Source organism: Apaloderma vittatum, unplaced genomic scaffold, assembly GCF_000703405.1.
Source record: "Apaloderma vittatum isolate BGI_N311 unplaced genomic scaffold, ASM70340v1 scaffold34131, whole genome shotgun sequence".
In the NCBI taxonomy this organism is placed as follows: Eukaryota; Metazoa; Chordata; class Aves; order Trogoniformes; family Trogonidae; genus Apaloderma; species Apaloderma vittatum.
The window spans coordinates 19962-36299 of record NW_009697969.1 but is presented as its reverse complement, the minus strand read 5'-3'; the positions used below and the strand labels follow the sequence as shown (position 1 = coordinate 36299).

Below are 16338 nucleotides of genomic sequence, written 5' to 3'. Positions count from 1 at the left end.
TGATGCCGCCCTGCACCACATGGGAAGCTCAGGCAGCCGAGGACGATTTGGGTCCCAGATGATCAGTGTAAGTCCTGAACCCTTACATGCTGTAGGGGTGAAGGTGTTGCACTTAATGGAAATTATATGGGAGAAATACTGTATCCCTGAAGGAGTAATTGGTGCATTTTGCTTGACTAAGTGTCTCCAAGTGAAAAGATGTCTCCATAATGCCACATTTTACTTTTCCTCTCCCCTCCTTTTGCAGGAAGGAAGATGTCTCTATGTGATCCTGCTGATGGCCCTGTACTGGTGCACGGAGGCGCTTCCCTTGGCCGTGACAGCTCTGCTCCCTTCCTGGGGATCCTCCCATCTAACAAAGTTTGCCCGCAGTATTTCTTAGACACCAATTTCCTCTTTCTCAGTGGTTTAATCATGGCCTCGGCCATTGAGGAGTGGAATTTACACCGCAGGATCGCGCTCCGAGTCCTCATGTTGGTGGGAGTCCAGCCAGCCAGGTGACTATAGGACAGGGGGATCTCCATGGGGGACATGAGCTGCGGATGCTGGGGAAGCAGCTCTGCTCTGGTGGGCTGTCATGCAAGTGTCTCCAACACCCAGGGGCTGTCCACACTCCATCATTTCAGCTTATTGAGTTTATTCACCTGTTTGCTCAGATGCCAGTGGAGCATGAGGAGAATCGTTTGATTTAGCCCCATATTTGTGCTTTATCCAGTTACAGCATAGTCACAGAAGTACTTTTACTATTAGTTTTGTTATCCCTGCACACAAGCTTTTCTTCCTGTAGCTATAATATGTCAGAGAACTTGCTAAACTGAAGAAATTCAACTTTTCATTTTTTTCTCTTTTTCAGACTAATTTTAGGGATGATGTTGACAACGTCTTTCCTGTCCATGTGGTTAAGTAATACTGCCTCCACTGCTATGATGCTTCCAATTGCAAATGCAATTTTAAAAAGCCTCTTTGGGGAGAAAGACACATCTAAGGATAAGAACAGGGAAAATGAAGAAAACCAAGGTAATTGAGACAGGACGGTAGCATAAGCCACCTAAGGTCTACCCTGCTGCCATCAAATATGCCCCATTTCATTGACTTCACAAGTACCGGGTTTCTTAGCTGCAGCTGGATCTCGGTGCTGGTCCCATTTTAATGCACATTTCATTACCGCAATGGAGGAGCATTGGCATAAAACTCCGTTTTTATCCGTCCCCTTCCTCATGTCAGGCAGGAGGCAATGCTCATGAGTTGGCCGGGAAAAACAAGAAGCGGTGACATCCAGCTGACCTGCTCTATAAGCCTCCTGCTGGCACGTGTGAAAGTCCAGCTCTGGGCGTGGCGGTGATGGGATCCGTGGGGTTGCCTTGCTGTGGGGATACCCAGCGGGGGCTGTAGGTACTCACGTGGGCAGATGAGTGCGATGAAACTGTGCGTTGCTGCAGGGACAGGCAAGGGACCCGCTGGGCAGTGAGAGCAAGGTGAGGGTGAGGATAACGGCCCCTCCATGCAGCACACAGGGCTGCCCTGTGCTTGTGGACAGGTGGGTTCTCCTGTATTTTGCTATTTTGCTTCTCCCATGAAACTGGAGCCTGAGCTGGAGGAGAAAGGGAGGATGAAGGGGAAGGCTAGCAGGTTAAACACCTTTTTGTAAAGCACTTTGTAATCTCCCAACTCAGTGCTACTGCTCGGTGGTGTTCCTGAGCAGGTTGTGGACAGGCTGGGTCAGGGCTGTGCTGTCAGACAAGGTCTTTCTCTTCACAAGTCGTTTACTGGGAGTTTGGGCTTCAGGCAGACAGTGATGAGAAACGGCAAAACAGAAATGAAATCCCCTTTGCAGCTATTGCTGGTAGTTGAAGCAGTAATGGTATCTCTTTCTTGCATTAATTAGTAATTCTTCTGCCCCTGTTATTTAAGAGTTATGGCTTTTTGATTCCCACTGAGTCCTAAGGCAGCAAAGTATGTCCCCAGAGAAGACTCAAACATGTGCATACTCTAATAAAGATATAATTAGTCATTCATCATTAATGTCTAGTAATCATGAGATATTTGCATTCTGAGTTGTTTTATCACATTTACTTTATGAATTTTTGACCATTCACATCTATTAAAATCAACCCCACTGACCTTCCTGCTATAATTTCTTACTCTATAGAAGCATTGTGTTTCGTCAGTCTAGTTCTAACCATCTTGACTCCATCCTCTGAAATGATTTGATTGTGCAATTGTGACCGTAAATACATTAAGAGTTTGGGAACACATAAAATCAAGACCCCCCTATTTGTCCTAGGCATCAGCAAGCACAAAATTAACGTCCTTGGCTCCCAGTGCTTACAGTAGTGAGAGAAGCCAGAAAAGACAAAAGGTGAGGCGTGCAAGTAGAAGGATGAATAAAGTGATGCTTTGCAAATATCATATGATGGTGTGATGATGTATTTTTCTTTTGAGGCAGAGGCTTATAAAAGTAATAAATACAAATGAAGGAGGAGTCATCTGTAAAACGTACAACATCAAGATGCAGGTTTTCTTGTAGACTTTTTATTTGAGCTTTAGTGTCCCAAGGTAGACTCATCCTTTTCTATAATCTTTCTGAATGGATGAGAAAAGCTGAGTTCCTTGAAGAAAGCCCTAAACCTGAAGTCAGTCAAAAGCAGCGAAGCTGATGTTACACCTAGGAGCAGAGACGTGCCGGTGAGCTTTCTGCAGGGGCTTTCTGTCTGTGGGGTGTCATCTGCAGTCAGGACTGGCTGCACATCTACGATGGGGCTGTTGCAGTTGTTTTTTTCACAATCCTGGTGAAACACGACAAATGTAAGGAATGTGCATTTGAGGAAAAGGTATACCGATTTTGTAGTTTATTTAAATTTTTAATGATCTAACTGAAGGGTAATCTGTGTTCCAAAAAAGGCAGTTTTATTTGTGAAGGGGACTGTATGTGGAAGCAAACTTTTAAAATGGCATATGATAAATTCGATTTGTAAATCTGCTTGAATATACTATAGGAGTGTCCAGGAGGCTAAAAAATATTTGGGTGGCTAAGAAAAACCTTTAAATATGTTAAGGAATATGTAACATGTAAAAGGATTTGATTTTCTGAAGAAGTCTCATTGAGTGTATGAAAACAGCTTTTTGAGGGGCTTTGCTTACACACACAGTGCCAGAATTATAGTGATGTCTCTGATCAGTTGGTCACACTTTTTTGCTGATGAAGAACTTCAAGGTTGCATTGACTTGTAGCCATGCTCAGCTGTGTGGGCAGCTTGATGGCTAAAATTTGGTGTAGTGTTTTGTTCGTTTTCACACTGTTGGCTACTGATGCAAGAGTGCAGTTAGATGAATTTTGGTGACAGTTGGATGATCCCTGAAGCAGGGCTGTAAACTGAGCACCAACAGGCTTTTTTCAATTTTCCCAACTTTTGGAGATGAGTTGTAGATTCTCTGCAATTGTTTGATGTCTCCAGCAATAGGTGTGTGACTGGAGAGTGCTGCGCTAGTGAGCTTGGCCATCTTTCCTGCTCTCTGCCCACTAACCCATCATTGATAATATTTCATTTCTCTGAGCAGCTTCATTATTTCTAGGTAAAAATCACGAGAAAATACTTCCGTCCTTTTTTTTCCTACATAGAGAATATCATTTGCAAATTCAAGATCAACTGCAGTCGGTCCTCGAGGTGTTTTGTTGGGTCGCAGACCTAGAAATGATGTCTCTAAAGGGGTGGGTGGGAAATGTGCATTTTTGGACACCTCTGCTTGGTTTCACTGCTTAAGCCCAGCCTGTTCTGGCAGGGTATGGCCCTGTGCTGCTGCCTGCACCCCTTGGTGAGTGAAAATACTCCTTCTCCGTCCTTGCCAACTTTTTAGAAACAATAAAAATGCCATTAAAGGCCAATTTACCTAGTACAAGCCTTTCTGCCTCTAAGGTATACGAGCTACTTGGGTGAAATGGTCACTGAATCTTTCTCATATTGCTCCGTGAGAGCTTTGTATGGCCAGGTCCTACCTCTTTGACCTCTTCTGCCTTAGGATCCTGTAACAATTTTCAACTCCTTTTTATAAATATCATAGGTAAAGTTTGCTCTGCAGCAACTCCTGGCTTTCCTTTGCAAGGTTGCCTTTTGCAAATTTTTCTTGAGAGGGAACTCAGAGATGGACCTGGCAAGATGGGAGAGGAGTTTGGGCTTAGCAGGGGAAAAAAAGTGGAAAATGTTAAGTGGTAGAATGAAATATGTGTCTTTGCAGAGCCAGCTCTAGGCTTGAATGGGACGTAAGAAGCCTTGGACTAGATGCTTTGGGGGATCAACAGTCAACCATGGCTTAATGTTTATTCTTCTAATTACACCCCTCCATGGTGGCATTGTTGGGATGAAAGCTCAGCATGTGTGTGTCCAAGCCAATTAACTCCAATTCTGTAAATTAGCGATGTGTAAAACATGACTTTGTAAAACTCCTTGGTTCTCTGAGCTGGAACAAGCTCGGTGTCTTCAGCACACATGTAAGCGAGTCCAGAGACTTTGACCACTGGCCCCTCTCCCTGCCTTGCTTTTGGACTCCGGTGCATATATGGGTATAAGAAGATCATGGTTTGGGCTGAGGAAGGGTGCAAGGAAATTTGGGGTGGCAGTGGTGGGAATTTGGTTTTGCATGCAATGGTCTGCAGAGCGCCAGGAGGTGTGGGGACTCAGGACTCTGGATCAAAAAAAATGCTAAGAGCCTAAGGAAAGGCAGCAGAGGCAGCGGTGGGGGGGATGGGTCACTTGGGCTTAGGAGGGATAAAACTCACAAATGCTCCAGACCTGAGGAGAAATATGGAACATGGAATTTAATAGCACACATCTACTCCCAACCTCAGGAGATCAAGCCATGATCCAGGACTACAAACACCACAAGGCTCAGCGTGAGATCTGGTAAAAAAGAGTGATTGTGTTCCAGTTTTGTCTTTTGATATTGCAATTCTCCTGTATTTATATGTGTAGCAGAGTGGTGTGCGCCTCCCTGTTTGCTACTGAAAACGTTGGATGTTATGGTCAAAATACACCCTTTCCTCAAGTGCTCCCGAGTCCTGCTTCTGTTCCCTGTGGTTGGTGATAAGGGACAGCGAGGTAGAGCCCATGCAGAATATGCGGGAGTGTCCCTGGGAACTGGGTATGCGACAGAGTCCCCCTGATGCGGCCTTAAAGTTGCATTGGGGACCAGTTGCTCAGCCTACCAGTTGCTCAGGGTCTGTCATTTATGGAGGGGATGATGGGCTTGGGAATGGTCTTTGCTGTCTGAGTGGATTTCAGAGGAGCTGGTATAAAGCCTAATCCCAAATATATCTCACTCTTGTCTTAAAACAGGGAATTATAGCTTTGTGGTGACATTGCACTAGGTGTCTGCAGCAGGTAAAATTCTGTCCCTTGGGAATGGAGCTCCATGGCAGGAAGTGCTCCTGCCATGCCTTGGAGAAGGTGCCTCACACATACATCAGGCCCAACAGTTTTTCTTCCTAAGAATGAGCTACAGTTGCCCTTTCTGCCCTCCAACCCATTACTCTGTAAGGGACATTCTGGCACTCCTGGTCACGTTAGAATATCCCAGAGCCCAACCAGCAGCAGAGATAGTAAAAGGACCGAGCACCTCTGGGTGTTGGAGGAGAAGCTGGGTGCTGCGGAGGGACCGGTGTGGTGGCAGGAGGAGACGGGCTTGTTCATCCCTGTGGGACGCTCCTGTCCCCATGGCATGAGCTCACCCTTTGTTGACACAGCCCCTCGTCTGTAAATGGCAGTTGTTTCCTCCATTCCTGTTTGGTTCAAGGAGAGTTTTCTAGATGCATTGAACTGTTTTAAAGTCCTCATCTTTCTTTTTCAGCATCTTTACAGCAGAATAAACTTTACACTGTACCAACTGAGATGCAGTTTCTGGCAAGTACTGAGGAGTAAGTTAACTATAAAGTTTGTATTAGAGAGTTGAGAGAGAACTGTCCCCTGAGCTAGACCAACTTGTAGGAATTTGAAATTCAATCATTGAAATGTTTTGATTATACCAAACTTCCCAATCACTAGCAGCCTCGTGGTAGAAACCCTCCTCCGTGTGTCCAGAATCCCTCTGTCTGTCCAAATCATTGCAGAGATTTCCCAGCCTCTCTGAAATGGTGGCCAGAGGTGTCTCTGGTTGGGGAATTGTGCCTTGTTTTTCACAGGAATATAAAATATGTGAAGCTGGTGATGTAAAACCCACCAGGAGTTGCACACTGGTGGTGGTCCTGCTTTGATAACAATGATGGGAAGGAAGCATCCTTTCAGGAACAGATGATTCTTTCCTCTCAGTGCTATCAAATTTTTTATTTTATTTTTTTTTTAATTTTCCTTTTAGCAGTCCTGTGGATTTTATGCTAAATGTTACTAGTTACCGAGGGGCTGGGCAAGGCACATGCACCCTCAGCTCCTACGGACGGGTGCCGAGGGTGCTCTGCCCTCTGTAAGGCTGCCGGTCCCACGTGGCAGTTCACCGAGCAGACCTGTCTGCTGCACTCACCTCCTTAGGTGTCCTTGAAGACAGGGTTAGCTTGGATTTCTAAAAACTGGGAGTTTTCCTTCTATCAAGGCTCTGAAGTAGTTGCGCTGTATTTAAACCAGGGCTTTCACCGGATTCTCTTTTGGACTATTTTAAAGCAAAGATCTGACGGAGGAGAAGGAGATTGCCAATGATGCTATCTCAGACCTAAAGAAGGAGGAGGAATACAAAACAAATATATGGAAAGGTTTCCTCATCTCAATCCCATATGCAGCCAGCATTGGAGGTACAGCAACCCTGACAGGAACTGCACCAAACCTCATCCTTCTGGGACAGCTGAAGAGGTATGGGAGGCCATCCTGGAGAGCCCTGTAAATCCTGGAAAACAGAGACATCTTTGTAGGAAATTGCCTTCTGTGCTGAGAACTGGTTTGGAAAATTCATGCCCTTCCAGAACGTTCAGGGAAGCTGCGAGCAGATGAAAGCAGAGAGCCTTAGCCATAATCAAAGAGGTTTCCAGTGTACCCAGCCAGGCTCTCAGCCAAACCAGTGCGTGTGTGCCTGGACCATGTGCTTACAATCGAGCTGGTAACTGTTTTGATGAGACAGGCCATGTAGTGTTTGGTGAGCAATTGTATCTACCCCTGTATGGTAGAGAGGAATATAAGGAACCTGCTACTTCTGGCCTTTTTTCTTAGTCATAAAAGATGCCTCCTGTGTGCATCGGAACAGAGATCTGTGCCTTGCCAAGTGCCCGCAGGTGTTTCTTTGCTGGCCTCTCCAAGCGGTATGTTCAAGCTCTTCTGTACAGCAACCCTGTGAGGTTCATGTTCAGACTCTCCAGCACAAATCGTAGCAGGGTTTAATCCTGAGTGTCCAGGAGCATCATTGCACGAGACCATCAGCCTGTCTGCAGAGGGGTGTTTAGATTTCCTGGTGGAGGCTTGCAGGGCTGGGCTGGGCAAGCTGTGAGTACCAGGGTGGCCAGAGGGGTTGTCCCAACACAGCGCTCCCCAAATCTCCCAGTGCCCAACTGACTGCTAATGCACACAGAGAAATTTTTTAAATGCACACTAGTGAGTTTATGGGATGTTTTGCTGCTGATTTCAGAAGTTTGCCTAACCTTACGTTGGAGGGTTGTTTTCCCTTCTTTCATTAATGTGATTTTTCCTCTTTGCTTAGTTATTTTCCAGAATGCGATGTGGTGAACTTTGGTTCTTGGTTTATGTTTGCATTTCCTTTAATGCTGATGTTTCTTCTCCTGGGATGGCTATGGATCTCCATCCTGTATGGCGGGATTAACCTGAGGTATGTTTGTATTCACTGTGCCTATACGTAGTCTGGTTATACCAGCATTGTGAAATTCATGTTCATCATGATTCTCATACTAAATCTGCTGATACCACCCAGGATCATCTCCTGGACAGTGTGACATTTCATAACTAACTTCAGGATGCTCTAAAGTCATATATTTTTAAGGAAGTGATATGCAACAGGAAGGTTTTAAAGATATCTCTTAATTACATATACTTTATCTCATTGTAATACACACTTGTACAGAGTATGTATTGTATATTAATTCAATTAAACATACAGTTTTTAGAGGTTTAGGATTTTTTTAGGATTTTAGCAGAATCAGACTTTGAAGACCAGCATGAAATCTTGATTCCTTGGAATTAGTGCCAAAAAATCTCCTGGAACATAAAAAAAAAAAGACTGGATTTGTTCTTGGGGCAGAAACTTGGGTTTGGAACAGATTACTTCACAACAGGGCTTAATTTTACAACAACGTGTTAATCTGTAACTGAGAATAACATGTTTTTCCGGTAAAGCTGTGCTGGACATGTGCAGCCCCTGGTGTACACTGCTTAAAGTGGTTGCAGCCTTGCCATGCTGGTTCTGCTGGAGCCCTCCCTCCTGCTGTACGCTCTCATATGGGATAGGAACAGACTCACAGTCCTGCTTCCTCCAGGGACTATACAGAATTTCTCATACTTAGAAAAGTCCGTAATTGTTATTTTGAGTTAAACATGCAAAGAACAGGTGTCCAAATATTTACATTGTCTCAGAGACAGGGAAAAAATCAATGGGAAAATTTCAGTCCAGCATATGCCCGACACTGGTCCTTCATGGCAGGCTCTGTGTGCTGCGGTAGGATGCTGAGACCCGCCCTGCATCCTCCTGTGCGATGCGGAGCCCGAGTTCCCACATCCCACAGCGAGGGCTGGGGCACAGCCACGGACGATATGGTGAGGGAAGAGGTGGCTGTGCTGGCCAAAGCCCGTGCCGAAATGCAGAATTGCTCTTGTGCACGAAGAACGTGATGCTTCTTGTTTTGTTTGGCTCATCCCTATCAGCACAACGCCCAGCTTTATTGGGATAGCTGGGCCAGCACAGATACCAGTATTCCCCAGTGGCGAGGTGCCTCAGAAGAGACATTGCAAAGCCAGACAAGTACAACCGAGTGTCTGCAGGACTTGGACAGCTTTGACTGTAACAGCTCAGGGATTGTGCCTGGACTTCCTGTGTGAGCAAGTCCTTGGCATCTGCCATGCAGAATGGACAGGTGGACGTGGCTCCAATAGCAGGTTGGCTTTGCTGGAATCCAGAAGACATTAAAAGGCTTAGGTATGGGCTAGCTGAGCTGGAGCTGGTGCTTATAACACCCCTCAAAAATAAGCAGCTGAGGAGCCAGGTATAGCTATTTAAAGTTCAGGAACTTCTGAATGATCAACCATTCATCCATCCAGAAGATCCGGCCACGATATCCCTTTGAAACAGTGAATGCAGAAAGGAAGCACAGGCACCATGGGGCTTCATGGATGCATCTGATGCAGAAAGTTGGGTTTGTAGGTTTAATCAAGATCACAGGCAGGGTTAGAAACCAGGTTCAGCATCATGCGATGTGATGGGAGATGCAGTTTAAGATATGAATATATCATTTATATGCACGTACTACAAAGGATCAAACCATGCATGTGGTCAGCATGGTCAGACTTAAGAGGCTTAGCCAGGAGCACATTAACATTCCCGGCCAGTTAGAAATTCCTCACATATTTTGTTGATCCTCAGCAGCATCCTGGGATCACCCAGGAAATTGCAAGTGACTTGTGAAGTGAGGGGACAGATTAATTTTTCATGTAACCCTCTTCCTAGTTGTTCTGCCCAAGTAGGTAACTGCTAGAAATGAGGAAATCCTGAAGTGCTGGGACTTTCTTTTGGCAATCACAGCCCATGCTGGAAGAAACAGTTCAGAATATAAACAAGAGGAAACTTCCCAACCTCTTCAGGGTCTCCTTTGTATGAATACATAGGGAAATTATATGTAAAATAGGGCCTTATTGCCTTTATCTGCACCAGAGACCTTAATTTTTAGTCTCATAGTCTGAAGAGAGTGCAAACTGAGCTGCCAGAGATATGCAGCTCTTTGGAGCTTCCAGAGCAGGCTCTGGAGAAGGGCACCAAGTCGTGCATATGCAGCAGTAGAGGATGCAGCATTTACTATGTGTCAGTTATGTTAGAGACATGTAAAAATGTAACTGTGTTTCTTGGCAGGGGCTGGAGAACAAAAAAGTCAAATATAAGAGCGGATGCAGAAGCCCGTGCCAGAGAAGTCATAAAGGAGGACTATCAGAAACTGGGTCCTACAAAGTGAGTCATAAAGTTGGGTCTGAAATGAAAAAGAAATCAAGTGAGTTTGGAAATGTCCTGCCTTGAGAGTGGAGGACTGGGCTAATCAGTTTTTTTTAGAGGAAAACAAAATGTATTTCCCCCTAGTGTGATGAAGTTTGTTTTTTACATGCTTCAGCCTCTTCACTTTCGCTAATGTGAATAGTTGCAACTAGCAGCTTGTACTGAAATCTTCTGAAGAACAAAGTTCGTATTATAGAATATATCATGCTGTATTGCTTAATTACAGTTTAAAATTTTTCTGCTCCAGGGACAAAACCAGTCGTGGGTGGTTATGTACTGACCAGCACAGGCTGAATTTTGAAGGGCTGTGCATACCTGTTCTGCAAAGTAGCAAGCGTTTGCTGAGAAGGCTGGTGAATCATATGGTAGATGATATCCGTAGATGGAACTGTGTGGATTGTGGATATACTTAATAAATCTTAACAGCTGTTCAAAGAAAGTATATGGAGTGGTCAGATCTGTGTCATGAAATACACTTTTTTTTTTTTTCTGAATAACTCCTTCAACTGTATTAGGCTGGTGAAGAAAGAACAAGAGACTTTTAGTTTCTTATTGTAGTTCCTCAAAGGTCATCTCCTGGAAAAAGCTTGGTGCAAATTGCAGTGATGGGGATCATATTTTGGAGAAAGGAACCAGCAGAAAAAATAATCTGTGTTTTAGAGTTATGAGAAATGCTAAAAAAAAGGAAAAGTTTAATATCTCTAGGAATCAAACTGTAGGTATGTCCAACCAGCCACCCATATTCTGGGCAACTAGGACTAGTGAAGGTTTTTGAAGCTGTAGGTCTTAACCTTAAATGGTTTGTGTTTCCCCACTTGCAAAATAGGTGATGCTGTAAAGATTCAGTGATGTTTGTGTCATGCTTTCGACATGGTAATTATTGCTGTTGTGTGGAAAATAGAGTGGTTCTTCAAAGACAATTGTCTGTGCCTGTGCTGGAGATGAAAGAAATTGGTTTATTTGTTCCATTCAGTACATTATCGGGCAGCCTGCAAAATGTCTCTGAAAGAATCAAAGTCCCACTTTGAGATCTAGGAGTGAGAAAGTCCATTAAGCCATGCTCTACCAATTTGATTAGCAACCCCATAACTTAAAATCAGTGCAAGTGGCCTCTTCCCAATGGATTAAATGTCCTTCCTTGTGCTCGGAGAGATTTTAAGCAGTGTTTTGAGTCATTTTCTCGGTTAAATCTTGACCCCACTGGATACATAGTGAGTGATTGCCATTTACCTGACTGTTTGTCATGTGTCTAAGGGATAATGTTTAGGTTTTGGTCTTGAAGTTTGTTCCTGCTCTCTCATCTATGATTTGAAATTCATCTCTCTTTAATGTATTCCAATAAGAGATAATTGCTGGCAGGTGTCAATATTGGCAAACAGATCTGCAATCTATTCCAACGTTTCACTGTAGTTATTCTTAGAAAACCAGCCTAACTTCTGACCCAAGCTGCTGCAGCCTGAGTTCAGCGCTTGTCCTAGCTTGGATCCACCCCTTTAGCACATCAGCATTTTAACTGCATTTCTTTACATTTTTTAGGTTTGCAGAACAGGCAATTTTGTTCTTCTTCTGCATGTTTGCAATCATGCTTTTCTCAAGGGATCCCAAATTCATTCCAGGTTGGGCAAGCCTGTTTGCACCAGGGTAAGATGTTATTTTCATACCACTGCCAAATTTTTTTCAACAGCATTGAGATTTCTGAGTTTCTGATTGTATTGCTTAGTGCTATTACTCAGGTTTCCTGGAGTAAATTAAATTGAGCTTCAAGTAGCAGAGCCAGCTTTATTATTTCTATCTCCCAGAGGAGGTACATGAAGCCTGGTGTGAAGTTGGCATGTGTTTATCTGAGGCCATTTCTAGAGCTTTTAATGTTGACAAAGCTGTTTATAACATTTACAGTGAAATGCTGAATTCTTTGTGCAATCCACTGAGGCGGCAGGAGCTGACCCTGAGTGCTATCCTGTCAGTTTGGCAAGTTCGTCTGCCCTGTGATATCCATACCCTGAAAAGATGAATGGATGTAGCAGCTGGGGAATGCAAAGTTCAGAGAGGGTGGTGTTATTTCTTAACAGAAGAGACTTGCGTAGTATTTTTTCTTTATTTGATTGTTTGGTTTTTTTTTAAATAAAACCCAAGCTTAATGAATCATTCCTTAATACAACAAAGTAGTTATGATCTTTTTTCTCATTGGTTAATAGCTCCTTACAATCAAATGCATACCTAAGCTCTTTACAGGATGGAGCCTGCCTTTCACCTTAGAGTCTGAGCATTTTGCAAAGAGCTCATACAAATAAGATGGTCTTGGCTCTGCCTCGCTTCCTCCCTGCAAAGAGCTGAGGAAACTTATCCTCACAACCCCTCATGGACCGTACACAACGCCGCAGTTAGAACAGCCAGAGTGTTGATGCAGTGGGGATTAGATCTTAGTTCATAAGGCAGCTTTTCCAGGGGGTTCACAGCCCATTGTAGAAATGTAGATCGACAGGGAATTAAAAAGAAAAGAACTGTGAATGACGAGCATTGTTCAAACCTGATGGGAACTTGTAATCTTCTTTGCTAAATCACTTTTCTCCTAAACTTTGTAGTTCTACAGACTTGGTGCTTCTTACAAGTGTTTCTGCTACTTTCGGACAGGTTTATCTCGGATGCGGTTACGGGAATCACCATTGTGATTATACTGTTCTTCTTCCCTTCACAAAAACCTTCCTTAAGGTGGTGGTTTGACTTGAAAGGTGAGTAGGAGACCCCTCTGGGCAAGAGCCAAGACCATCCACCCTTGGACCTGCCCCCCACCGGGGCTGCGGGGATTTAAGGTGCAATTTGGTCAGACAGAGGCATTTTCTCTGAAGTGCCAGAAGAGGTTTAGCAGTCACTGCCTTGCCTGAGGATTGCAGAGTGACTCAGTTGCTCGTGTAGCCGTCGGAGGTGATGCCACGATGGGTTGAAGCAGTTTGAAATCAATGTTGATTTACTGTAGCAGACCTGATCGTGAAACAGATATTTGGTTGCTGAGTCCCAAACACCTCCTGTCCCTCAGGGGAGAGCATGCACCTCTAAGCTCTGAGCTGAGTCAGTTGGCCCTACTCAGAAATAAGGGTCCTTCTTTAGCTCCTAGAATGACTTAGAATTTAAACTTATAAACACTAAACTTTGCAAGAGGTTTTGGTACCAAGACTCTTCTGAGGGCTTGGATCCAAGCCCTTAGAATCTTGAGTAGCAATGAGATCTTGGATCTTGAGTAGCAATGAGATACAAATTTTAATTCATAAGCCACTTGAAATAAGAGATGGTCTAAGGAAGGGCCTTTGTGGTACCGCCTGGGGTCTATGGGAACAAAATACTGGATTCTCTGAGCCATGCACATTTGTTGTGTTGTCCATATGCAGGAAAATATTTAATCAGGCCTCCTCTTGATAAAATATGGGTACCGTGGTTCAACACAAAATTACAGTCCTGTTAGTGCATCTTTCCATATAACAGAGCTCACTTCATCATGTATTAAGAGATGGACATTAGGGGAGATGAGCAATTTGCTCTAAAACTCACTGGTTGTTTGAATGACAAGTGGAAAATTAGTAGCATCTTAATAATTCAAATGGTAGAATATTTCCTCCTTCCACGGGCTCCCATTTGTTGAGGATAATGTTTATCTCTGTTACAAGGAGAAAATTAACCTGATATTAATTGTTCCCTCAAGAAAGCCTCAAAGAAAACTTCCAAGTGTTACAATTTCTCTTTTTTTTCTTTCTTTTTAAAAAATATGATAGCAAGTTAAATGATATTTGATTGCCTAGCTTAAGAAGCTCCATATGTGTATTGTAACCATCAGCAGCTCGTGGTTAGTGAGCTTCAGCACTGATGTCAGGCTCGTGATCTCATTCTGTCAGATGATGCCTGACGTGCCTCTCTTTGGGTGGGTGTTTGACACGGGTTTTTCTCTTCATCTAGCACCAAACACTGAGACACAGCCCTTGCTGACTTGGAGGAAGGCCCAAGAGACAGTGCCATGGAACATCATCCTGCTGCTTGGAGGAGGCTTTGCCATGGCAAAGGGCTGTGAGGTGAGGCTAACCGTAGGTGCCGCGTTGCCATCATCCTGCCCAACGGAGTTGGATTTTATCAGGGTGTCACTTGGGGTTCTCATTTGGCTCCGGGAAATCTGCGTCTGCGGGGTCGCAGCACTCAAAGGACACGTTTCTCAACTCCAAGTGATGACAGTGTGCAGCAGATAAGTAAGGAGATTAAGAGATCTTGCAGCTCCTTTCAGACTGTTCCCTGTTAAGTACCCCGAGGGCACCACATATAGGAGCTTGTGTAGGTCAGTGAAGGCCATATATAATTTGCAGTTCTAGGGTCAGTTCACCTGCAGGGGCACAGGAGCTCCTCTCTCCAGCTTGTTTGCTCTCCCATTCTGCAGGAATCTGGTTTATCTGTCTGGATTGGAGGCCGTCTGCATCCCTTGGAGGGTGTACCACCCCCTGTAGCTGTCATCCTCATCACCATTGTCATCGCCTTATTCACAGAGTTTGCCAGCAACACGGCCACTATTATCATCTTTCTGCCTGTGTTGGCAGAGCTGGTAAGGTAGTCCTGTGGCAAGACCAGCTGCTCCTCTGCTCCCGTGTCTGTGCCGGGACAAGTACCATGTGGTTCTCCTGCTCCCAGGCTTCAGGCACCTTGAAATTCTTGGGAGCAACAAGGCAATTGCCTGTGGTGTAATACGGACGCTGAAGGATAATAACCCTCAGGCACCATTGGTGAAATACATGATTATTTATGGAGTGTGGGAGAGGGCTCTGCATGGTGTGATAGCTGTTTGCATTCTTTGATACACCTGTCTATGACTTCAGATCCCGAGGGTGCAATTTTTGTTCCTTTCTGTTTTTCAAGGCCATTCGTCTGAAAGTAAATCCCCTCTATTTAATGATACCAGGAACTATAGGATGCTCCTATGCATTCATGCTGCCAGTCTCAACACCTCCTAACTCAATTGCATTTTCTTCTGGGCACTTGATGGTCAAGGATATGGTAAGTTCTTTAAGACATGGAAAATGCCCAAACCAGTCAGCTTGAGTGGAATATTTTAAAAAGGAATTTTCCGTGTTGTTACTAGTTCACTATGTAGTAAAGTGAGAAGACAGAAGTCTGATACTGTTCTCAGGAGTGTTTGAAGGCACAGGGGTATGGAAGGAAGCTGTATGAAATTTGGCCCTGTGAAATTTGGAGCCATTGAGGCTCCAAATGATGATCATCCAAAATGGATCATCCAAAAGATGATCGTGAATATGCTCCGCATCTCCCAGCTCTGCTCCTGTTCCTGCTAGTGTCAGCAGCTTAATTTTCGTAGGTTTCTGGATGCAGGAAAAGTTCCCCAGCTCAGTGAAATAAAGCTTCTGAGTAAAACTAGGCTCAGTCTCAGTTCCTGCTCACATTCCTTACGCTGAACAGATGTTAATGTTTTTGATGGATCAAAGCTTGGTAAGCATCTGCAGAATGGCCTTTGTGGCTTAAGAAAGCCCACTTAAGATGTTACTAATATTAACGACAATTAAGCCTTCCATTTTTATAGTGTTTACTCAAAAAGCTTCATGCTTCACATGCTGTAGTTGTCCAGTCTAAACTCAACAGTTGTCTTTGTATTTCTTTCGTAGGCAAGAACTGGATTGCTCATGAATCTTATGGGAGTTCTGCTTCTTAGCTTGGCTATGAACACCTGGGCCAAGAGCATCTTCCAGCTGGGAACCTTCCCTGCATGGGCCAACATCCATGCAGAAAACACCACCTCAATCTCGACAGCTGTAGAAAATGTCACTTTAAGCGCGCTAAATAAAATATGAACAAAGCCACCCCCGGGGAAGGGCTCACTCACTTAGGACTTGGGCACTGGAATCATCAGAGTATGCACAGGAGGAAAAGCACGTGGCTGCTCACACTCTGTGGGACCCTCTGGTTAATTTTATTTTTAGAAATAGTGGTCAGTGTCAAAACATCCATTTGTTATTTTCTTGGAAGATCTTTCCCCACCTTCCACAGGTACCAGTCACTCTCCCAGAGTCCATCTGTCGTAGGTGGTTGTTAACTGGACAACCCTGCAAGCATTGAGCATCTCTAGCTAGATGCTTTTTCCCCCCCGTGAAAGCTAGTGAGCTTTGCTGCTCTGGC

At 44.3% G+C, this 16338-nt stretch overlaps 1 protein-coding gene across 1 annotated transcript; it reads left to right on the top strand.

Annotated features, from left to right (window-relative positions):
• Positions 1-237: 237 nt before the first annotated feature.
• On the top strand, positions 238-16022 carry SLC13A3 (solute carrier family 13 (sodium-dependent dicarboxylate transporter), member 3). Its single transcript, XM_009877832.1, is given in 13 exon segments — positions 238-326; positions 329-497; positions 854-1017; positions 5842-5908; positions 6645-6830; positions 7669-7794; positions 10042-10137; positions 11716-11820; positions 12811-12908; positions 14125-14237; positions 14594-14755; positions 15067-15204; positions 15828-16022. Coding segments are annotated over 13 exon segments (1659 nt in total). The 5' UTR covers positions 238-277; the 3' UTR covers positions 16014-16022.
• Positions 16023-16338: the final 316 nt, after the last annotated feature.